This window comes from Neomonachus schauinslandi, chromosome 1 (genome assembly GCF_002201575.2).
Source record: "Neomonachus schauinslandi chromosome 1, ASM220157v2, whole genome shotgun sequence".
Classification (NCBI taxonomy): domain Eukaryota; kingdom Metazoa; phylum Chordata; class Mammalia; order Carnivora; family Phocidae; genus Neomonachus; species Neomonachus schauinslandi.
In genome coordinates, this window is record NC_058403.1 from 74538434 (window position 1) to 74563825 (window position 25392).

The 25392-nt window shown below is 38.7% G+C and overlaps 1 protein-coding gene across 2 annotated transcripts in view; it reads right to left on the minus strand.

Moving 5' to 3' along the window:
- Window positions 1–25392, minus strand: part of CCDC50 (coiled-coil domain containing 50) — a 69844-nt gene that overhangs the window by 22330 nt on the left and 22122 nt on the right. For both annotated transcript variants that reach the window (XM_021692331.1, XM_021692330.1), the window contains exons 2-5: window positions 17857–17919; window positions 16908–17034; window positions 9790–9880; window positions 1731–1848 (exon numbers count right to left, since the gene is read on the minus strand). In XM_021692331.1, the coding sequence (XP_021548006.1) occupies window positions 1731–1848; window positions 9790–9880; window positions 16908–17034; window positions 17857–17919 (399 nt within the window). The remainder of the gene's footprint in view (window positions 1–1730; window positions 1849–9789; window positions 9881–16907; window positions 17035–17856; window positions 17920–25392) is intronic.

Below are 25392 nucleotides of genomic sequence, written 5' to 3' on the forward strand. Positions count from 1 at the left end.
AATATCCCTATGTGTTGGGAAAAGACCACTGCATATGAGCTGAATTATAATGTGGTTTCTATGGAACTTAACTTGGTCTGACTCAAAGGCAAATGAATGAGGATCACACATGTTCAGCAATCTATAAACTCTCAACAACACAACTGAAGAGGAATTCTAATATTTATATGCATATGCTCAGGAGGTCACAACTTCACGATTTTTTTTTTTTTTACTTTAAGGTGTCCCTGAAAAACCACTGAATTCTTAACATAGTCTCCTGCCCTAGAGGATGACATCACTCTGGTTAAAACAACCAGATTTGAGCCCCGATTGAAATCAGTCGAAGGTTTTAATAGAGGAAGGCCAAATTAATACTTTAGTATACTGAATTACTTGCCATCCTAATGTTTTTATAGACTTTATAGTTTTAAACAGTTGCTTTTATTTGCAGTGAACATGATTCCAGAGCAGAAATAAAAATAAAAACAAATGAAAACTACCAGAGCACATTTCTAAGCTTTTAATTAAAGCTCAAGAATAAACTCTTTACCTTCTGGTCTCTAGCACAGAAATATATGGCAATATTTTTTTTTTTTCTTTTTAAATGATGTAATACATGATTTCATTAGGAAAACCAGCATAAGGAAAATGTCTTTCAAAAAAGAGCTGAGCATTTTACATATGGAAGAAGAGCACAAACAATAAATAGAGAATCAACCTGCTTATTAACTGCAATAGAGCCGAGCTCTACTGATAACAATAAATTTAGAGCGTGACTGGGCAAGATTGTACTCAACTATAATAATCTTAACATCTACATGTGCATCCCTTTCATTCTACTCATCAAGGACAAATACCTACTTCCTTTTTCCAATGAAATTATAGAGAAGTAATTGATAATTAGCTCACAAGGGCCTTGGGAATCCCTGACCTTAGTATCTTTTTACTCTCTAGAAGATGCTTTAGGTTTTACTTACTTGTTATCCTAAGTCTGGTCTCCAAGCTGAACTACAATAAACACTGATACTAGGTAAGAAATGTCTTTCCTTTGACAGATCTTTAAAAGAGATGGACCAATACTTGCAAATACTCGTTTCCCAACACACTTTTAAGATAAAGAATCACCGGCACCACAATTGCCACGACAATGCCATCACCACCACCACACTGCAAAAGCAGACACGAGAGAAGAGAAATTCGGAAGGGACTTCTCTCCCTCAGGAATTTTTCCGTATGGCAATCAAACAGCAAGGAAGCATCAAGGACAAATAATGAACACAGTATCTTTGAATTTAATTTTGTCATCAGCACACATACTCATTGGCCTATGTTTGAAACACAAGAGGCATGGAAAGAAGCTTTGTTACCCAACTGATGCATGATGTACCATCTTCATTATTAGTGGCACTCTGCGGCTTCGGACATTCTGCCCAGACTCTTTGAGAAAGATCAAGCCCAGAGACTCATCCCCATTTTCTACACCCCAGTTTATGTGCTTAGAATGTAGTACAGCATTCCAAGTGGCTACAGCACAACAGAATGCATGTCAAATCTTACAAAACCACGGTTGTTTTAAGAGCCATAAAAATAGCTCTGGTCATTCAACTAAGGAACAGATGAATTCATTAGATTCAGAGTATTTGGCCACAAATCCACATGGGCCCTGAAGTCACTTTACAGACAAATTTAAAGGGGTGTCTTATGGTTGAGTCTAAGGACAGAGTAAATCATAATGTAGCCATTGTTACCTCCATTTTCATAATAGTAACTATCTCCACAAGCACTGGATCCAGAGGGCTCTGGAAAGTGTTTCTTTCGTTTTTTCTCTTCCTGTAACTCCTTTTCTTGCAAAAGGCGAGCTATGTCCTGCAAGTACAGAGAGAATGCTAATCAATATTACCAGAAAATGAACAAATCTTTTACAATGGAACAGATTCCATCCAGCAGCCCTACAAGTCAGTGGTTTGATATTCCATTGCCAAGCTTTTGTGGGCTCTGTCCATAGCTTTCCAGACTTTCTGGCATTAAGCTCATGCTATTCAAATGCCATACATAACTGCTCAACAGGAGTGGCACATGATCCAGATGAACAAGAAAGGCTTTTTTTTTTTTTTAATTGAAATTTAAATTTAATTCAATCTGGAGACATACAAACCTAGTATTCCTAAAGCTGGCTATACAACAGAATTTCTAAAATACTTATTTGTGGGCCCTTTTTCCAAGCTGATGATTCAGTAAGTCTGGATGGAGAAGAGTGCAGTAATCTATGCAACTTTATAAATAGTGTGTATAATTTAATTTTAAAACTTTATAAAAGAATTCTTCAGCTGATCCTTGATTTAGCTTTGCATTAGAGTACCATTGTCTTAACTGAAAAAAGAGAAAACAGTATTCTTTCTGTCTCCCCCTTGCTTCATCTCCAGGCAAGTTTTTAGCAGTTACTGAGTGATGAGTAACATTCTGATCCTGCCCCCCAAAAGATTACCATCATTGTATGAAAACAAAGGTATGTGCAAATAACTACAATACCATTAAATCATAAATGCCTCAATAAGAGGGTAAAAATGTCAATGTGAGTATAAAAGAGGCAAGTCTTATTTCTGCTTAAGTTAATTAGTGCAAGTCTTTGCATTTGCGTTAGGTTTTGAACTGGATTCCAATAGGCAAAGTAAGGAGGGAGAACAACCTCAGAAAAAACATGAATGTTTTAATGGGCAACAACCAACAGTCCATTAGAACACAGGAGGTGGGGTGTTACAGAGAAAGGTGAGGCTAGAAAAACAGTCTGAGACTGGATCACAGGCACTCCTTACATAATCTCAACAAGTCTGGAGTCCACAGTGTAAGGGATCAAGGGTTACTAAAGGTTTGAGCTAGAGAGTAACAGTGTTCTGACTCTGAAGCTTATTTCTATGAAAGACCCACAAAGCAGCACATAAACTTTGTTCCATGTACACTTTTTGGGAAAGACGGTCCCTAGGTGTCACCAGATTCTTAAAGACCAAACAAATATGCAACAGCACTCCCTGGTGAAAAATAACAATCACAGGTAGTTTGAAGTGGTTACTTTATATTTATAATAAGGAATACATGAAGTGCTTAGATGTTGATATAAATTTTGAAGCAAGAATTCATTACTACTTTCCCTTTTGCAATTTTCCAAATAAGTCAAATAAAGAATATACTAAGACTGGAAGGCAAACTTCAAGGAAAATTCATCTGAATGAATCAATTACTTTCATGTCAGTGTAGAAACATGATGGATGCCGTAGCTAGGTAAATCAGCAATGATTATCCACACACTCAGCTTTTAATGTTCACCAAAATGGCCTTACAAATCCGACCTTATGTTAAATGAATATCTAAATTTAAACTTACGAATATACTATTAATATAGTATCTTTAACTGATTTCTATGCTGGAAGCTTCTCATAAATTTTTGTGAAAGATATACATACCTTTCTACCAATCAACTACTCAATCATCTCTCTATATATGGACATGTATATACACACACATACATACATATCTATAGATATATGTACATATCTATATCTACATATTATATACACACACACACACACACACACACATCTATTTATACACATACATTACCAATCAATCTTAAAGTCAAACGTCTTGATTCCCTAATGCATCATTTTAATAAACCTGTTACCAGGTATAGCCCCTGTGCCAGGTCCATCATATTTGATGTCTTATAAAGTAATATATCAATCAGTTCAAGAGACAGATAACTTGTTCTCCCAAAGCTAGTATTATTATAGAAGAGTTTTCCAAATCCCTATACTTCTTATTGCAGAATAGGAAGAAAATGCAAAATTTCCCTGAGTTGTCGTCATGTTTACTAAGAACCTAACACTACAAATGGTTTGCTTTATAGGAAACAAGAAATTTCCCTTGCCGTAATGGAGTAAAAATATAAAGGAAAATTACCAGGTCCAACTGCCTGCAGAAATTATGAAATTAAACTATGCTTTAGAGACCTTATACTTGCTTTTCTGCTAGTGAATTTTGTCCTAATGAATACACAGTAAAAAGCCGTGTTCTCTGTGTGAAGAACCAGGAAAGAAACAAGGATGATGCCGCTTTTTGACTGGGCATTAGCTAGTCAAAGAAAGTGCTTTTCATCAAGGAAAATAACAGTTATGCATCTTAGCACCCAAACCTGTTGCTCTTTTAAGCTCTCAGCTCTTTTCTGGGTGAGAGGATAGGCTGCCAAGGCCTATGAGGGAAAGGATCAGGGTGTCACTGACAAGGGACTGCTGTGTTAAGAGCGGAGGCATGGCCCAAGTGAGTGCCCCTCCCCCCTCTCCAGTATTACTATGCACTGCCTTCAGGGAGGTGATGTCAGGAGAAAGAATGTCCCCTGAAACAAACTGAAGATGGCAATTAGTCATGATGCTATGTGCAGCTTAGTCACCCGCGACATAAACAACCTCCCTGGTCCTCCTCAGCTTCTTTCCTGTTAAAGGTTAGTCTAGAACAGCATTTCCAAAGCTCTGTTCCTGAGAACCCCAGTCTCTAAAGGTTCTCCAAAAAACACAACGCACTCAGTGGAAAGCATGTATTACATCTAACTCTTTAAAATGCACATTAGCCTACTTTAAAACTTTGGTAAAAGAAACCTGTTATCTTCCTATAACCTAAATATACTCAAATTTATTTTGAGAAAGAAGCTTTTTACATAAAAAGTATAAACCTTATGGAATTACTGTTTCACAAAACAGAACTTGAGAAAACAAACCTAAAAGAACTCATAAGCCCTTCTGAAGTCATTTTCAATTATTTTTTAATTAATCATATTAATCAGGTAGGCTTACTGTGGGCTCATGTGTAAAAAAACAAAAAGCAAAAAACAAAAACACAAAAAAACTCCATAATTAGAAGACTTTCTGGTAAATACACTTATTGGAATGAAAATTCACCATTGTATCCAAATCTTGAAAATGTGAAACTGTGAGCATAGGACAGAACACAGTTAAGGATCTCTAGATGCTAGAAAAAAAGTCATTTTAATAAAAACATAGTTTTACTGATTGCCTTCAATAAGCCAAACATTTTCCTACAGACCTATAGAGAAAGAGGATATATGGCCAATATTCTCAAAGTTCTTACCTATTAAGTTTTAGAAGCAAAATGATTAGTGTAATTTAAGACATGCAAAGGTGAGTGCTCTAAGAGAGGCATTATCACAAACAAGGTGCAGCAGAGCCCAGAGGAGCCTAAAACATCTTTCCCAAGTAGATGACAAATTAGGAAACCAATGGGGCTCAGGGGGTTGAGTGTCCAACTCTTGATTTCGGCTCAGGTCATGATCTCAGGGTCCTGGGATTGAGCCCTGCACCAGGTTCCACACTCACTGGGAAGATGGCTTGGGGTTCTCTCTCTCCCTCCTTTCTGCCCCTCCCCCCTGCTCATACTCCCTCTCTCTCTCAAATAAATAAATAAAATTTTTTAAAAATTACTAAACTATTATATTGGATTCCTTAGGCTATTTTTTGGTTTATATGATTTTATATCAGGGTTACTTTTCCCTGAAAGTTTCCACTTCTATTCCTCAATGGTAGTGGGTTTCAAAATGAGGAAATCTTTGGCATAAAAACAATCAAGGAAATCTAAAAATGTGATTGTCAAATGACTATTGGAAAGGAAAAAAAAAAAAAAAGAAAGCCACTCCATTAGATTGCTACATTTCTTTATCAACTAGCAATTAACATCTAATTCAGTAGGGAACTCATAACAGGTATAATCTTCAGAGGGTGTAAGACCAGAAAACAACATACCAATTCTATGGATGTAAAAACATCCTTATGACCAAGATAAGAAGAGAGAAGAATTTTCTCAACCAAAAACCTTCTACTCATTCCCCCTTTCTGGCCATATATGTATAATCTTATTTTTAAAGTGCCAAAACATAGGGCATCTTTTTTTTTTTAGTAGCTAAAATGTATTGTTATTTGAGCTATGCTCTAAATATTACCAACTTACATAAATATTCTTTTAGAACATGAAATTCTAATCACTTTAAGAATGTTATGAAAAAGTACCATGGTTCACACTAGATTAATTTTTAATGTAAACTGGTTACTAAGTCTATCCCTGAACAGTTCATATTATAAGTGGCTCCAAACTGTTGGACTAGTGCCACAGATCTTTCATAACATGGTCATGCTGTTTACTTAAGCAAAAAAAAAAAAAAAGTTTTGCGCTAAAATAGTTGCACATTCACATATATTTGGATCTAGGTTCAAAAGACACATATGTGTATCTATAGATATTCACACACACATACACAAACACACACACATATGCTTAAGAGTTTTATTTAAAAATAACTTCAGTCAACTAAACACACATTCCTTAGCTTTACGAAACAATGACAAATGCTTATGCTATAACCCAAGAGAATGATCCCAATGGGATTAGCCCACTTTTCTTAGTTACAAACTCATACAGTCCAGTATTCCCAAAGGCTATAACCCTGCTTCAACAGGGGCCTAGAGAGCAATGCAACTAACCATAGTCACACTACGTAAAAAAGTTTAAAAAAAAAAAAGGAAGAAAGGGGGAAAGGAAGGGAGGGAGGGAGGAAGGGAGGAAGGATAGGAGAAAAAAATAATAAAGAAAGAGAAGGGGGAAAGTAGGGGAGAAGCAGGAGAGGGGAGGCTACAATCTGGTAAGAATATTGAAGATCTTTCTTTCTTTCTTCCCTTCCTTGCTTTCTTTTTTTTTTTTTTTTTAAAAACTTTTCTACATCTGTCTCCCTGCATGGAAATGCTACTTTCCTTACATCTATGCTCTGTTAAAAAGCACAATAAAATTACAGCATAACAAAGCCAGAAATGGTAATTCACCCACACAGAGTTGTATAACTTCTCATGTACAATGTTGTTCAGGAAAAATACTCTGCCCCAAGAGAAAAGAGGCCTTGGATTCTACATCTGGTTGTTTGGGGGTTATAAACTACTGAAGAGAGTTGACCCCAAAAATCTCTGAAAATGAGATGTGGGTGATCAGAGAGGAATTTTCCATAGCCCTGCTGTTCAGTAAGAACTTACTAGCTAAGCAGACTCCACAAGGAAATAGAAGAGCATAGACAGAGAAAAATTTTAAAAAAGAATTAGGACAGTTCATGAGTAACAGGCAATGTTTTTTTAAGAGCTGGCCAGAAAAACTTCCACTATTATCTCGTCTCAGTCTCAGTCTCCTCTGTGAGGCACAGGGACTAAAATAAACAAATAGGCATTATCATACATCCTTCAATGACAAGCTTTATTACTCAAATTTTGTTCATTTAATATTAGTAACATACCAGTCAACTAAGAGTCCTATCTTTTGATAAGAGAATATCTCGGCATGGTAGGCATCTTCTAATCTAAGGCATCAGCTGGAAAATCAAAGAGTCTGAATGGAGTTTTTAAGGCTAGTCTCACAAAATCTCCCCCAACTGGATTTCTCCTTTAATCTCTCCACTGCACTGGGGAATGGGGCCATCAGAGCAGGTCAAACAGTACTGGAAGGCAAGCGAGCTGGGAGGCTAGCAAAGGCAAGGAAATGCTTGAGGACTGCTCAGATCACACCAGACTGGAATACACTTAAGCCTGTTTATTTCCCCCTTTCTAATTTAGCACACATCTCTTTCTATAAGAGAAATCAGCGCTGTTATAAAGGGCCTAGTGGTGTGGAAACGACTGGCAAGAAAGTAAAAAAGAAAGAGAAATTATTAACTTAGTATGTCCCAGAGGCCTTACATACATGATCTCACTTAAACCTCACAACAGCCCTCCAGGATATGTACAATTATCATGGCTTTTCCAATTTGGAACCTGAGGTTCTACATGGTTAAGTGAGATTCTGAAAGTCACAGCTAAAAGTTAAAGAGCTAAGATTCAAATCCAGAGCGTTCTAACTCCAAAGTTTACATGTTTTCTGTTGTGTCATAGGACATCTGTCTCAGAAGCGGTCAGTCAGGGGACCTGAACTATACAGACACTTCTCTGGCATCTTATTATAGCTGGGGACTAGTCACTGATTCTTCAAGTCTTAATTTCTTCATTTGAAAAAGAGTTAATCACTAAACTGCTTACTTTATCTAGTATTACCATGAGACTATTTATTGTGATTGCTGTTTAGATTCTACATGCCTAAATAAAGTGTTTTGGTTTCTCTTTCTTTCCTATTTTTCCTGAATGGGGGAAAAAAAAATCACAGGACACCAGTACCATTTATAAGAAGCCAACTTCATTACTCTGTTATTTTTAAGATAGAAGCTTTCCTGTTTAGAAAATATAATCACTTCTTTCAGTTCCCAGTTCCATCCCCAAAGCAGTCTTGACTACAGAGAGGCAACACATCCTGTAGTAAGAAAGAGTTCCTGTGTTGATAACAGGAAGGCTAAAAAGCAACCCCTAATTCTTACTTGCAGTTCTGATTATCACAAAATCATGGTTTGTTTCTTAAAGAAACAGCTAAATACACACATACCAGGTGTCTCATGCTCACCTGGCATAGAACAAGGAGTCTTACAGGAACAAGATGGCTCTGTGGGAGCAGCAATATATCCAGGCTAGTTTACTGATGGCCCTCATCCCACCTATTTAATAGGGTAACCACGTGTGCTGGTACCCAGGACGGGCCCAGTTTATGTAATTATTAATAGCACCCCCTTTAACCCAGAAAAGTATTTGAGTACACATACAATAAATCATATGGTCATTCTATTATTAAAATTATAAATCATTTTCTTCCTAAATATAACCTTAATCTGTGGCCAAGAACAGCAAGGCAGACACAGAATCAATACAAACTGAACAAGAACTGTTTGTAAAAAATGCTAAAAGTCCAACACAAAGGCAAGTAATATTTAACTGCAAATTCAAGTCCTCTTACCAACAAAACGCTATTGCTACTTTTAGTCATTTTCAGCTTTAAAAACAATACAATTTAAAAATACCTACAGAATCAAACAGATGAGTTAGTTCTTTGAGACAGCACTCATAGGAGAGTGAAGCCACGAACAACAAAGAGTGAGAGCAACGGTGGCTCCTGGCTTCTCACAATGACACCCCCTGACTCTTGTTCAGCCTACACTCACGTCTGCTCTCTCTTAAGACTGTAGGAATAACCCACAGACATACAGCCTGTATTGGGTTGAAGAGTGTCCCCTAAGAATTCATTTTTACCAAGTACCTCAGAATAGGACTTTATTCAGAAATAGGGTCTTCACAGATGTAATTAGTTAAGAGAAAGTCATACTAGACTAGGGCCGGTCCTCAATCCAATGACTGGTTCCCTTATAAGAAAAGAAGAGGACGCAAAGATACAAGAAGAAGGCCATGTGACAAGAGAGGCAGAAACGGAAGGGATGCAGTGACACGCCAAGGAATGCCAATGACTGTCAGGAGCCACCAGAAGGTAGGGAGAGGCAAAGAAGCATCTTTCCCAGAAGGTAGCAGGGTCCCACCAAAACCTTGATTTCGGATTTCTGGCCTCCAGAATCGTGAGAGAATATATTCCTGCTGTCTTAAGCCATCAAGTTTTTGGTGATTTGTTAAAGTAGTCCTAGGAAACTAATTCACACCTTATGTTGAAATACCGTCATTTTTTCAGATTTCACTTAGGTTATCAAGGGGCAATAAAAGGTGGTCCATGGAAGGCAATACTTGGACTATGCACCCCCAAAGACAAGAGCTCTGCTGCCCATCCGGGAACCCTACCCTGAGCCCGTGAATACTGAAAGCAGCCCTTCCTCTGTGCTGGGGAGGAGGGGCGTTATTTAGGTTGTACCTCATCCTTCTTCTCCTGAATGCGTCGTCTCTCTGCCTCAATAGCCAGCTTCTCCTGGATTTCCTGAGCAATTTCACAGTCTTGTTGTTCACTAAAAAACAAAAGTGAAAATAGTATAAATACGGAATGATTTTTCTATAAATATAACACAATTTACTGGATACTCACTATGAGCCCATGCACATTTTTTATCTCACTTAATCCTCACAAGAGTGATGCAAAGAGGTTGATATTATCACATCTTACAGATAAAAAATCTGGGGCCCAGAGTAGTGAAACCATTTCTCTAAGATCACAGAGAAAATAAGTGGTAGAACCAGAATCCAATCCCCAGACACTACAATGGAAAGTCCCATGCTTTTTCTACCCTCCTGAATCACCTCACCATACTGGGGCCACTCTACAGAGAGGCATGTTTTCTCAAGAATATGCAAAGGAGACATCAACTATGAGATTAATGTCCACAAATATCAAAATATAGATATGGAGTACACAGAAAAAAATTGGGAGAGAGTTCACTAAATGTCACTGTGGTCACTTAGAGGTGCTGGTATGACTTTAAAATGATTTCTATGAATTTTTAAATTAGATGTATTTTTCAGTTTCACTAATACTTAAATTCCTCCCCAGCTTCAGTTCCCAATAGATACCTCTCTGGATGATGCCAGTTTTCTTAATACTCAGGCCCCTAAGAAAATCAAATGTAATACTGTGGCCAGCACAGTTTGTTTTGTTTGGGCATTTATGCATTCAACAAAGATTTAAATAACACCTGCTGTGGTCCAGCCACTATGCTCAACACTGAGGATACAAACATAAGGAAATCTTCATTCTGCACTCAGAGGCTCACAATACTTTTTGGTGGAAGAAACAAGAGAATGATTTTGGTGGAAGAAACAGATCCTTAAAACAGCACCTCTAAAACAGCACCTCTAAAACAGCAATTCAAACACAAAATAGAACTTGGATCTCTCAGAGGTGGCTACAAGTGCACATGTCTTTTGGCTTCGGGTTTCAAGAAAAGTCAACGGACAGCCCAAAACTCCCAAATGCAATAGCTCTGGAGACCAACCTTTACACAAAATTGTTAGCTAAGAATGAAGAGCAGAAACATGCATAGAGTTTACTATTTAAAAAGATGATGGAATAAAATTACATTTGTGACTTATGGATGCGGTCTGTTTCCTAAACAAATATATCTTCTCACTGTCCCCCTGCCAAGTGAACTTAAAATATTCAGTAGGGGTGCCTCGGTGGCTCAGTCAGTTAAGTGTCCGACTCTTGACCTCAACTCAGGTCTTGATCTCAGGGTCCTGAGTTCAAGCCCCGCGTTGGGCTCCATGCTGGGTGTGGAGTCTACTTAAAAAAAAAAAAAAAAAACTCAGTGAATCTCAGTCTTGGTGGTATATTCCATGTTTAACAAACAACATTTTGTAATTCAAAAGTGTTGTAGGGGGCAATAATCCTAATTGCAATTAAGGAATTAAAACCCATATACTCTATTCTGACAAAACTGAAAGGATAAAAATTATTCTAATTATTCTATATGGAAACGGGTCACTTTCTTTTTTTTTTTTTTTTTTTTTTAAATTTTTTTTTTTTTTTAAAGATTTTATTTATTTATTTGAGAGAGAGAGAGAATGAGATACAGAGAGCATGAGAGGGAGGAGGGTCAGAGGGAGAAGCAGACTCCCCGCCGAGCAGGGAGCCCAATGCGGGACTCGATCCCGGGACTCCAGGATCGTGACCCGAGCCGAAGGCAGTCGCTTAACCAACTGAGCCACCCAGGCGCCCCGGAAACGGGTCACTTTCAACATGCTTGGAAACAGGTGTAGGTGGAAGATGTGTGCGTACACATAGGTGTGTACACATGTGTTATGCACACACAAGACAGAAAGGAAGGAAGAGAAAGTAAGACAGCACAAGTAAGGGATGGCAAGATCCTCAGAATCAATAGGAAAACCACTGGAAAAGGTGGCTGCAGACTTGATTTCTGGTCCTGTCACTGACAGCCAGAAAGCCGTGCCCTCTCGTGGGCAATTTACCAGCTATAAAAGTATTGGACTTAACGACTTCATCTTATAGGTCTAATATTTTCAGATTCTTAACCACTCAAACCAAAGAACTGAAAATCTACTCAGAACAATTTTTATTTATACATCGTCTTTTCATTTACTCACTTCTAACAATTAAGAATCATATACAAAATCATGGTCTTAGTTTTCAAAGACTTCTCTACTCGGATCTCCCAAACTCATGTAAAATCTGTACAGGAGTTAGCAACTATTAATTATATGCAGATGATAACAGATGGGAAGAAAGCAGAAGCTCAGCAGACAAGTCCAAATCAAATGTTAAAGGTCAAAAGTGACATAGATGTACTTCCTAGTATAAACAACAGTCAAAATATGGAAAGAGCCCAGATGTCCATGGACAGATGAATGGATAAAGAAGATGCGGTGTGTACACACACACACACACACACACACACACACACACAGGAATACTACTCAGCCAACAAAAAGAATGAAATCTTGCCATTTGCAATGACTTGGATGGAACTAGATGGTATTATGCTAAGCAAAATAAGTCAGTCAGAGAAAGACAAACATCACAGGATTTCACCCATATGTGGAATTTAAGAAACAAAACAGATGAACATTAGGGAAGGGAAGAAAAAATAAGATGAAAACAGAAAGGGAAATGGGAGAAGATATTTGCAAATGACATATCAGATAAAAGGCTAGTATCCAAAATCTATAAAGAACTTATCAAACTCAACACCCAAAGAACAAATGATCCAATCAAGAAATGGGCAGAAGACATGAACAGACATTTTTCCAAAGAAGACATCCAAATGGCCAACAGACACATGAAAAAGTGCTCAACATCGCTTGGCATCAGGGAAATCCAAATCAAAACCTCAATGAGATACCACCTCACACCAGTCAGAATGGCTAAAATTAACAAGTCAGGAAACAACAAATGTTGGCAGGGATGCGAAGAAAGGGGAACCCTCCTACACTGTTGGTGGGAATGCAAGCTGGTGCAGCCACTCTAGAAAACAGTATGGAGGTTCTTCAAAAAGTTGAAAATAGAGCTACTGTACGACCCACCAATTGCACTACTGGATATTTACCTCAAAGATACAAATGTAGGGATCCGAAGGGGTACGTGCACCCTGATGTTTATAGCAGCAATGTCCACAACAGCCAAACTATGGAAAGAGCCAAGATGTCCATCGACAGATGAATGGATAAAGAAGATGTGGTGTGTATATATATATATACAATGGAATATTATGCAGCCATCAAAAGGAATGAAAGCTTGCCATTTGCAACGACGTGGATGGAACTGGAGGGTGTTATGCTGAGCAAAATAAGTCAATCAGAAAAAGACATGTATCATATGACCTCACTGATATGAGGAATTCTTAATCTCAGGAAACAAACTGAGGGTTACTGGAGTGGTGGGGGGTGGGAGGAATGGGGTGGCTGGGTGATGGACACTGGGGAGGGTATGTGCTATGGTGAGCGCTGTGAATTGTGTAAGACTGATGAATGCATTATATGTTAAAAAAAAAAAAAAAGAAGATAGTAGGAAGGTAAAAATGAAGGGGGGTAAATCGGAGGGGGAGATGAACCATGAGAGACTATGGACTCTGAGAAACAACCTGAGGGTTCTAGAGGGGAGGGGGGTGGGGGGGATGGGTTAGCCTGGTGATGGGTATTCAAGAGGGCACTTATTGAATGGAGCACTGGGTGTTATAATGAATCATGGAACACTACATCAAAAAGTAATGATGTAATGTATGGTGATTAACATAACATAATAAAATTTTTAAAAAAAAGAAAGAAAGAAAATAGAGCTACCCTACAACCCAGCAACTGCACTACTGAGTATTTACCTCAAAGATACAAATGTAGTGATCCGAAGGGGCATGTGTTTATAGCAGCAATGTCCACAATAGCCAAACTATGGAAAGAGCCTAGATGTCCATCAACAGATGAATGGATAAAGAAGATGTGGTGTACACACACACACACACACACACACACACACACACACACACACACACACTGGAATATTATGCAGCCATCAAAAAATGAAATCTTGCCATTTCCAACGACGTGGATGGAACTAGAGTGTATTATGCTAAGCGAAATAAGTCAATCAGAGAAATACAAGTATCATATGATCTCACTGATATGAGGAATTTGAGAAACAAGACAGAGGACCATAGGGGAAGGGAGGGAAAAATGAAACAAGACGAAACCAGAGAGGGAGACAAACCATAAGAGACTCTTAATCTCAAGAAACAGACTGAGGGTTGCTGGAGTGGAGAGGAGTGGGAGGGATGGGGTGGCTGGGTGATGGACATATGGGAGGGTATGTGCTATGGTAAGCGCTGTGAACTGTGTCAGACTAATGAATCACAGACCTGTACCCCTGAAACAAATAATACATTATATGTTTATAAAAAAAGAAAAAGAAAGAAAGAAAGATAGATAGGAAGGAAGGAAGGAAGGAAGGGAGGGAGGCATACCATAGGGGACTCTTAACTCTAGGAAACAAACTGAGGGTTGCTGGAGGGGAGGGGGGTGTGGGGATGGGGTAACTTGGGGATGGACATTAAGGAGGGCACTTGATGTAATGAGCCCTGGGTGTTATATGCAATTGGTGAATCACTAAATTCTATCCCTGAAATTAATAATACACTATATGTTAATTGAATTTAAATAATTTTTTTAAAATAATAAAAAAAATTAAAGAAGTGAGATTTAAGCTGAGCTTAATAACTTCAAATCATACTTCCATGAAGGACCAGGTCCAGTACACTCAGCCAATTATACAGAATTCTGAGGAAGAAAAATCAAGTGAGAAAGGAGTAGTCAACAACTGGCAAACCTGACATTGGACAGGGGCCCCAGGATGCAGACGGAGTGAGACGTTCCAGGTCATTAATATTTACAGCATTTCATTCACCCACTGATGTGCAAATGTCAAAATTACCGGGGTGTGAAAATCAGAAAAACTTCCTTTCTAACTTACTTATTTCAGCTATAAATACCTCTAAAACCCTGAAGTCCCAAGCAGAAATGTAATACCTGGCTCTCCTCTAATTTAAGACCTATAATCCATCACTGTCGGAATCCTCATTTATATTTAGTGTTTTATCTCGATAATCTCTGAATAATCTCTTTATACTATCATTAGCCTAATTTAGGATCTTAAACCTCTGCACCAGCCTCAGAACTGCCCTTCAGAGTAAAGCACCGTGAATCCTGTAAAGGGCAATAACTGAGAACTCTAGAATATTATTCTAGCTCTGGCTCTGACTTTCCCTCTGGTTATGACCCTGAAGCTCCACACATCTCGAGTCTCTTTCTTTTTTTCTTTTTTTAAAGATTTATTTATTTATTTTAGAGAGAGAGTGAGAGAGCAGGGGGGAAGGGCAGAGGGAGAGAGAGTCCCAAACAGACTCTGCCCTACGCATGGAGCCCAACGTGGGGCTCGATCTCATGACCCTGGGATCCGGGCCTGAGCTGAAATCAAGAGTCAGTCGCTTAACCGACTGAGCCACACAGAGGCGCGTCAAATCTCTCTTCTAATTCTATTGCCATTACCCTCAAATCAAGCCTTGTCATCTTTTCATCTGACCACTGCTTAACAGCTGCCCCCACAATCCTTCAATGATCCAGCCCCCAGAGAAGGCCCCAAAATGAAAACCCTAACAGGTTCTCTGCTGTTTATAATATAAAATCTACAAAATCTAAATTCCTAAAAATATAACTTATGTAACCTTTTGGCCCAGCTTTTGTCTACTTTTCTGGCCTCATCCCCTACCATGCCCTTATTCACACCCTGCAGTCCAGCAAGACTAAACTTCGTGTAGCTACCATGAGATTCCAGGTTCTTTTACCTCCTATCTTCCCTTTTACTTCCTCTGGCTAGAATCTTTTTCCCCAGCTACGACTACACACTTCTAATTAACCATCAAGGTTCAGATTAATTGTACTGTCTGCATTGGGATGGTTTTTCCAGTCTCTCCCCTCTTCATGGGCATGAAACGTATTCTCCAATTCTTCCCTGTGGCTTGTGCAGGTATCTGTAGATTTACAATGCTCAGAGTTTTATTCTGAGGCCCTTAAAGGCAGTGGCTACATTTTATTCCTATCTGAGGTCTCCAGTGCCTTTCATGGTAACAGGCAGAGCAAGAGTCAGTAAGAGTGTTTATTTCCAAAATAAGGAAGCTGAACAAAATGATGACTAAAATTCTCTCTATGAGTAATAAAACAAAGACAAACCGTTCCTCAAAACAGCAAAAATGATAGGTTTTCCTGTTTCTTTGAACATGAACTACAGTAAATTAAGGGTCCCTTCACTTCTTCCTTTACCCTCTCCTCCTCCAAACAATACCTTGTGATAAAATCCACCATCTGAGATTTAGGGATAGGGGCCACTCTCAAGTAAGAAATGCAATTTGTGAGCTTTCAAAGCACATTAAAAAAAAAAAAAAAGTCATTGTGCTGGAAGAGACTTTAGATGTGATCTTTCCATTTTTCTAACTATTAAGACTGAGAAAGAACTTTTGTTAGTTGCAGAAGTTATAAAAAGAACTGAGGGTGTAATTCAGAGCTTTCCAGAAGATTCTGCCTCTCCCTGAAAAGCAAGAGGTTCAAGGAAAATAAGAGCAGCAAACACCACCAGGAAAGAGGAAAGGAATCCAATACAACTCATAACGTTCTTTGATAGCCAGTATTTCACTGGACTCCCCCAAACAACCTATGAGGCAAAAGGGACAGAGATTATTTTCCAAATGCTATAGGGAAGGAATAGAGACTCAGAGAGGTGGACCAAATGCCTCAAAGTCATACAGTTAAAAGTGTTAAGAGTTCATACCAGAATCCACATGTCCCAAAACTTAGAAAGTGTTCCATCAATGAACAAAAATTTTCAAATCAAAGAAAACTATGGGGTAGCCACAACAGGATTTATAATCTAATAGTGAAAGGCATGAGAGGGACAGACACAGAGTCTTCTTCCCTGCCCTGGTTGCTGACTCCACAGAGAAAACCAGTCCCAGCATGACTCCCTCCCACACCCCAAATCCTCACAGGTCTTTGTAGCGCTTCTGGAGCTGAGCCTGAGCTTTCAGATCTTCCTCCTGAAGCTGCTTAGCCACCTGGAGATCATGTTGGACCAAACGGTTCCGCTGAATGTTCGATGCCAAATGATGCTCGACTGGACAGAAAGATTGAAGAGAGGAATGACAATGCTGTGTTTTTTGGGTTTATTAATCCTATGCCTCACAATAACTGAAGAAGAGCTTTTCCATTAAAAAGAGCTTCACATCCACAACTTCACTGTATGCTCTCAATAATGCTATATTAACAGGCAGCAGAGGAATTACTCTTCTTATCTTTCCATTAATAAAAGTGAGGATCAGAAAGGTTAAGTAATTTGCCCTTGGTCACATGGCAAACAGTGATAGTACCAGGTCTTCCACACAAATACTCCAAGGCCAAGGCCAAGGCTCCTTCTGCTCCACAGCTGACACTCTCTTTATAAACTACATTTTTCAAGACTTAATTTTTATATTGACACACGACTGATTCTCAAATTACATATTCACAAATACGTACTTTTATATAACATATATAGCTTAGATTTAGCTTCCATAATTACATACATAAATATTAAGACAAATCCACAATCTAGATACTGCCAATGCCTGGAAAGATCTGGTTCAGGCCCCTCCTCTAGGGGGAGGAACAGATGCCAGATAGTGTCTCCCTCCTGTAACACTAGGGCAAGAGAAAAGGTTCAAGTCCCTCTTTTCCTCCCCACCTGCCCAACAGGCTCCTCCTCCCTGGCAGATGCCATACTTCAAAATACCCAGAATTTCGTTCTCCACGCAGGTGACAGTTGCCTAGATAAATCCCTCAGGATAGATGGACAGTGTGGCCTGGTGACGCTGTTCTCTCCTGCCTCACCCTAAGAAACCTGCCTCAAGCTACCACTAAAAAAGAAAACAGAAGGAACATAATGAGGGCCATTACTCACTCTCTTGTTCCTGTAGGCTGTGGGCCAGGGTGTGGTCCTCTAAGACAGCAAAATCTCGGCACACTGCAGAGGATGAAGGAAGAAAAGCAAACAAGAAGACTCATTGGTGATATTTTAATATATGTTAAAAAAAGAATTGTGTTTACTTCAAAAATAAATTCAAGTATTTTAGGATGATCACCTTTATAACAGGCAATGCAAAACAGTGACTAGTTAGTATTAAGTCTTCATTCACAAAAATCCACATAGTACCTGCTCAGTGCCAAGCACAGGGTGTCATAAAATAACGGTTAGCTCTGGTCCCTGGCCTAACTATATTAACCATAGAATCAGAACCCGGAGGTACAGAAATTCTAATCCACACCTATTAAGAGAGGGCAAGAACTGCTGCCATTAACTCAAGAAACAAGAACGTTCTGCATACTGCAGCTGAGAGAAAACTGAGTTCTCGCATGGTCAGAGGAGTTAAGAGAAATCTAGCCTTTGCCTCAGTCATCTAGGGTTGAGGGGATCCTCTCCCAGAGACTGACATCTAGCCTGGTGTCCCTAAGGAAAAACACCCCTTTATTAGTCTCTCGGGACTAGGAACAGATCTCTACCTCAAGGATAATCACATTCTTTAATGGGTCCACACCCTCAGACATGAGTCAGAACCGGCTCCCTAGGTCTCTCTAAATGTAGAGCTCCCTAAAATGGATCTGTATACCAAAAGAAAATAGGAACCTTAGGGGATACAGAAACCTGCCCCTAATGTTGCCTCAATTTGGAGATCCAGGCAGGAGCACTCATTGGCCTATCTTTTTAGAAGCAAATGGGAAGAGATGGTCTCCAAGGTCCACTCTATCCCAAAACCCCTGTTTCTTAACACAAGCATATACATAAAACAATACTTACGAAGGACTCGTATCATGAAATGTGCTTTTTGTTTGTTTGTCTTAAGGACATGTAGTTTAGGTGATACCTTCTTACTCTATTCCAAACATGTAACTCACATTAAAAAAGGAAAATTCCTCAAAGCCATAAACTACTACAATAGGTAGGACTCAGAAAACTGTACCATAGGAATACCAGAGGTTATAGATTTCTTTCTGCAGCTCTGGATTTGCCTATGAGGACATTTAACTAAAATGGAATAAAGAAGCACATCTTTGCCATTCTTAGCACTTACATATGCTGACATTATACATTCATGTAGCCCTGTACCTGAGAAATAATGCAATAAAAAAGTAGGTAGATCTTGGACATTAAGGTTACTCCAAAATGGTTTTACGAATCATTTCTGCCCAAGAACCATTTAAACTATATATGACCTGTTTACCCCTTGTTCCAATGCAACTGTGAAACTAGTAATTCCAGTAGAAAATCCTGTTCTTTAACATCAGATATATTCTCAGCAAATTCTAACAACTGGGTCCCAGATCCTAGTCTGTATTTCAGAGAATGAAAGTGCTTTCAAAATGAGCTAGTTAACCCTTTCGATTACTAGGTGAGGAAAATGAGGGCCCGAAGGAACCAAGGACTTACTAAGGTTGTATGCAGTTTGTTAGTGACAAGGCGAGAAGTCAGTGCCTGAGCCCAAAAGAGCTCTTTCCTTTCCTGACACCATGAAAGCTCTCCTGGACTTCAGGCAGACCAGGAGGCTGGGACAGACCAGAGGAGACATCCAATACTGACCAAATGCTTAGCTAATTAATAGTAATTGATTAAATGGCTAAGACATGTAGGATTTAGTTCCCAGAAAACAAATATTCAGAATCAATTAACCAAAATGGATGTAATCAAATCTTGTGCAAAAGAATGCTATTTTAGTATGCTGCCTTATTATCTGAAGTGCTTTTATTGTACTACGAAAGTTTATGTCTGTATACTAAAGTCAGTATTAGTTTTAGATTAAGATTAGATTGATTGTTGAGATTAATATTTTTCAATTCATGGATGGCAACGTATTATTAGGTCATAAAATCAATTTACTAAGACTAGAACAAGCATTTACAAATGAATAGGCCAGAGAATAGAGTATAACATACACAGTGGAGGAAACGATATGGAGAAACTTTTTCAGTTTTACACACATACACACACATGTACACACACACACACGTATATATACATATATATGATGTGTATTAGGCCACAATATAAAACATATATCATCCTGTAGGTTACAGTCAAAAAAACTTAAAAGCCACTTCAATTTATGTTATCAGGGCAGAAAGTTATGTCAAACAATATATTTTATATATTTTTAATGTCATGCCGAATAAAATTAAAGAACTATAAAATTATTGCAGTTTTCCATGTGGATAACCATGTGAAGAACTGCAATATTTAATATCTTTTTCTTTTAGTCAGTGCAACATTAAAAACACAATGTTTATGGATATAAACACCTGTAATAAAAATATGTTTTTAATATACAACACTGACACAAACTGAATTTAGAATTGTGCTCACCTATAGAGAGAGAAAAAGGGCAGGAATGTCTCTGCTATATCAGATGAAGTTCTATTGCTTTACGAACAAAATAGAGAAGACTAAAGCAAATAAGGCAAATATTAACATCTATTAAATTTGACCACTAGGTTTGTGGGTTTCTGTATTTCTTTTGTTTTTTGTAATTTTTTATATATTACATTTTAAATTCTGTAATTAAATACAAACTTTTTAAAAATCAACATCTTTAATTCCATCAACAGCATATATTGCTAAATCATAAACATGGAGACACATTAACATATCATAACAGGTGCAAGGAGTTTATGAATTACTGGCTACCGTATCAAAAGGAATGAGATCTTGCCATTTGCAACGACGTGGATGGAACTGGAGGGTATTATGTTGAGTGAAATAAGTCAAACAGAGAAAGACATGTATCATATGATCTCACTGATATGAGGAATTCTTAATTGCAGGAAACAAACTGAGGGTTGCTGGAGTGGGGGGTGGGGTGGGAGGGATGGGGTGACTGGGTGATAGACACTGGGGAGGGTATGTCCTCTGGTAAGCGCTGTGAATTGTGCAAGACTGTTGAATCTCAGATCTGTACCTCTGAAACAAATAATGCAATATATGTTAAGAAAAAAAAAAAGAAGAAGAAGGTAGCGGGAGGGGAAGAATGAAGCGGGGGAAATCGGAGGGGTAGACGAACCATGAGAGACGATGGACTCTGAAAAACAAACAGGGTTCTAGAGGGGAGGGGGGTGGGAGGATGGGTTAGCCTGGTGGTGGGTATTGAGGAGGGCACATTCTGCATGGAGCACTGGGTGTTATGCACAAACAATGAATCATGGAACACTTCATCTAAAACTAATGATGTAATGTATGGGGATTAACATAAGAATAAAAAAATAAATTAAAAAAAAAAGAGAATTACTGGCTACCATAACAATGACTCTTCTCAATGATTTCTTAATATTTAAACAACAAGAACAAATTATATCCAATTATTGTGATTTGATCCTAAATCTTCTTAGAGCATATATGGGTTAGGGCTTGAGTTAGAAGAGAATCTAGAAGATCTTCAATGACTACAAGGAAGTGCACACACTCATACACAGAGTTGTACTGTCAATACACTGACTTAGCACTTCAGTTTACTAAGAACTTCCAAATATACCATCTCATTTATACCAAGTATTGTGTGTTTAATCCAGTTTCTTCTGCATCCACTCTAGTTCCCTTCAAGATGTGCCTCTGTATTCTTCACAGCATGACTCTACTACGAGCTGGAAACAATCACACACCCAGCCAGCTTTGTAAATCAGTAACCAGACGGGCAATTACAGAAAAATGTCATAGCCAGGCCAAGTTCACAGCCTAGGTCTTTGCTCCTTCCGTAATCTACTTCCAAGTAAACAGTATAAACCTTACTGAGGGTAAACAGAATAAATTCACCATACCTGACCTTTCCCTGCAGGCAAATTTAAGATGTACCCCTGGAGGGGCACCTGGGTGGCTCAGTGGTTAAGCGACTGCCTTCGGTCAGGTCATGATCCCGGGGTCCTGGGATTGAGCCCCGCATCGGGCTCCCTGCATCCGGCTCCCTGCTCGGCGGGAAGCCTGCTTCTCCCTCTGACCCTCCCCCTGCTTGTGTTCCCTCTCTCGTGGTCTCTCTCTCTGTCAAATAAATAAATAAAATCTTAAAAAAAAAAAAATGTACCCCTGGACCCTGAACTCTTATCCTCCCACTTCTCAAACTTTCTCCCTCCTATGTTCACTTTCACTCACCCAAATTCCAGGCTGATCTTGCCATTAAGGCAATGCCATCACTCCCCTCATTCCTATTCAGACTTCCCTCTAACCCCAAGTATTTCCCCCACAATTAGGGCATGGTAGCTAAGTCTCCTTTGAAAACTGATAACCATGCAACTCTGCCTCCTTGCTTTTGAAGAGGATCAACAGAAAGTAACGTATTTATCCTTCAATTCAAATACACAGCTGCCTCCACAACCAGTTGCAAACTCTTCAGGGCAGGGACCTTGTGGGACTACTCTCTGCACCTTCCACACAATCAACACTGGATGTAGCATGTAGTAACACTTCAAGAAATATTAATAGGAAAAACAATGAAGAAACACTGGTCAACAAAGTTAAAAAACAGTAAAAATGCCAGAGACAAAAGAAGAACACACTTTTGTGAATAGAATTAAGCTTGTTGTTATGACAGCATCACCGAGACTTGTAAAATTTTCAAATATCATTTAAATAAAAACTAGAAACCTTCCCATTCCCTTCCCTTAAATGAAAGAGAGTTTTAGTGATTTTTTTAATCCAGATATATACACATAAGTATACAATGAATTAGTTTACATTAACCCAAGCAAATCTCAGAAATAAGTGGGATTTTTATACACACAACTCCCCCCCCCATCCATTTTCGTTCATTTATGAATCTCCCTAAATAAAAGACATAGCATATATCTAGTAAAACATTCATTCGACAAACACTTGCTGAGCTCTCTTTTAGGATAAATAAATCATCTCCAAGCCATCAAGAAGGTAGAGATGACAGAAAAGTACATAAACATAATATAATTTAATAAATGTTATAAAGACCTACAGAACATTCTTTGAAGGCATAAATAATGGAGGAGTTATGCTTGTTATGAATTGGAGGTAATTATAAGGAATGGGAGTGACTCAGACAGAGGTATCAAGAAACCTTAAAGTAACTAGCATACAAAACAAATTTCAAAGGAAGGTTAAAATTCTTATAAGGGCAAAAGGGGTAGGCATTCTCAGTGGAGAGACCAATTAACTCTTACAAACCACAAAAACAGTGAAGAAGTCATTCCCCTTCTGTCCTTTTACCCACATCCCAAAACTTTCTGAAAATACAATTCTAATGAGTCAATCTTTACAAGCTTCCACCCACATACAAATGCCTGGATTAATAATACATTCACTAGAAACTATTTCTTTCAACTGTGTCTGTATTGCCTTTTATGTTCTGGTATAGCTTGTGAATTATTCTATTTTTGCATAAATGCTGTTAGCAGCAGATGGAATACATACTCATTACACTGAGAGCAGGGATGATACTTGCTTTCCTTTGTTCTGTACACATGAAAACAGCCTCTATGAATGAGGATGATATCCCAGAAACACATTTTGTCTTGAAAAGTTTGGTAATGACAGGCTGCCACAGTTGATGCTGATGGAGCACTCTGTTGATGACAATGTACTTGCATATTTATTCCTCCTAACCACCTGAAGGTAAAGGCTTTATCAATATTCTCATTTTATTTATGAGGAAACGAAGGCTCAGAGAAATAAAGTAACTTGACCAAGAGAGCCCAACAAATAAACAAATGAATTGGAAACCAAACCAAGTTCTTCTGACCCCAAATATTTCTGCTCAAAGAACTCCTGGAAGAAGTAATGAGTCTATAATTCATTATGTCAGAAAAGAGTAAGGGCGCCTGGGTGGCTCAGTTGGTTAAGCGACTGCTTTCGGCTCAGGTCATGATCCTGGAGTCCCGGGATCGAGTCCCGCATCGGGCTCCCTGCTCGGCAGGGAGCCTGCTTCTCCCTCTGACCCTCACCCCTCTCATGTGCTCTCTCTCTCTCATTCTCTCTGTCTCAAATAAATAAATAAAATCTTTAAAAAAAAAAAGAAAAGAAAAGAGTAATAGTAAATAAGACAAATCTGCATTCAGTTCTCTGAAATAGCGGATACAAAAGAATTTAGGTAAGGCTGGTACATGCGCTCAGAAGGTGGATTCTAGGTCCCAAAATAGAGCAATAAAAATGGGACCTCAGAGAGTCTCCTAAAAAAAATGGGACCTCACTTATTTTGTCTATCTCCCAAGAATAAGTCTCGAGGAAATCAGTCTGTGTTCACTTCTGAAAAACAAGGGCAATAAAAAAGTTCTTTTCATTTGCAGTGTTTCATGGGTGATCTACAAGAAAATCCCTCAGCTGTGAGTATGGTGGGAAATTCTGAGGAAAATCTCCCTTTGGGATCTAACCATCTCCCCCCACGTCCCCCACTCTCCACCCAACATCAATGAGCTTCCTTCCCTTTGCAAAAACAGTATTAATGAATTTCAGACTAATGTGTCCAAGAGATGCTGAAGACAATTTGAATGAAGAAATAACATATGTAAATCCTTATGCCTTTGTTTGTTGCCCTACAAAAGGAATGTCTCCCTAATTTATTAAAGAAGAGTTTCTTTTCTTTATTTAAAGCTCTAATAAAATTGCCTGAGTAAAAGAGAAATGCGATGCAGGAGAAACTGTAAACAGTTATCACCCTAATGACAAGTCCCCAACAAAGGGACTAAGAGTATACCAATATCACCAACACTGATACCAACACCAAAACGGACCCCTACCCCCAGTACCACCACCATCAGCCCGGGAGCTTCTTAGGGATGCCCAGCTGCAGACTGTGGACACTCTCTTAACCATCTGCCCCAATAATGAGTCCCAAAATAGCAGACATAGCTTTGAGTCACTGACCACTCTGACAATTGAAACTTCCCTTTCAAGCAGAAGGTTGAAACAATGAGAATAAGATCTCAGTGATGTTTGAGCAATTAATTTACTAGCGAATAAAGGGTAACTGAAACCTTTGCTCCTTCTGACTTTTAGTGTCCTAGATGTCCATCCTGTTGAAATTAACAAAATCCAAGTACGGTATGACAGGAGGAGGAGAGTGGCACCTAATTTTGGCTGATGAAAAATTGGTAAACGACATTGTGTTCTGTCCTCATTTATTTTGTTCCTAGTCAAAGTAGCCAATGGCAGGACTACTTTTCTGATCAAGTCTCCAAATCCCCTGTTCTATCCCATATAGTATGGTTATTCCTTCTGTCTAGAAGATAGAGGATCCTTCTGAGAAGAGACCCATGATAGAATTAAGTCAGATCCACTTTTCTGTAATAGTTATCCTTAGTATAACTGCCCCCCTTACTAAACTACCTGCAAAGTGCACATAGATTTCTGTAATTCCTTTATGAAAGACAGACTTTCATCCACATTTTGTACAAATGATTGAGTCAAGTACTATTAACCAATGTTCCAACTGTTTGG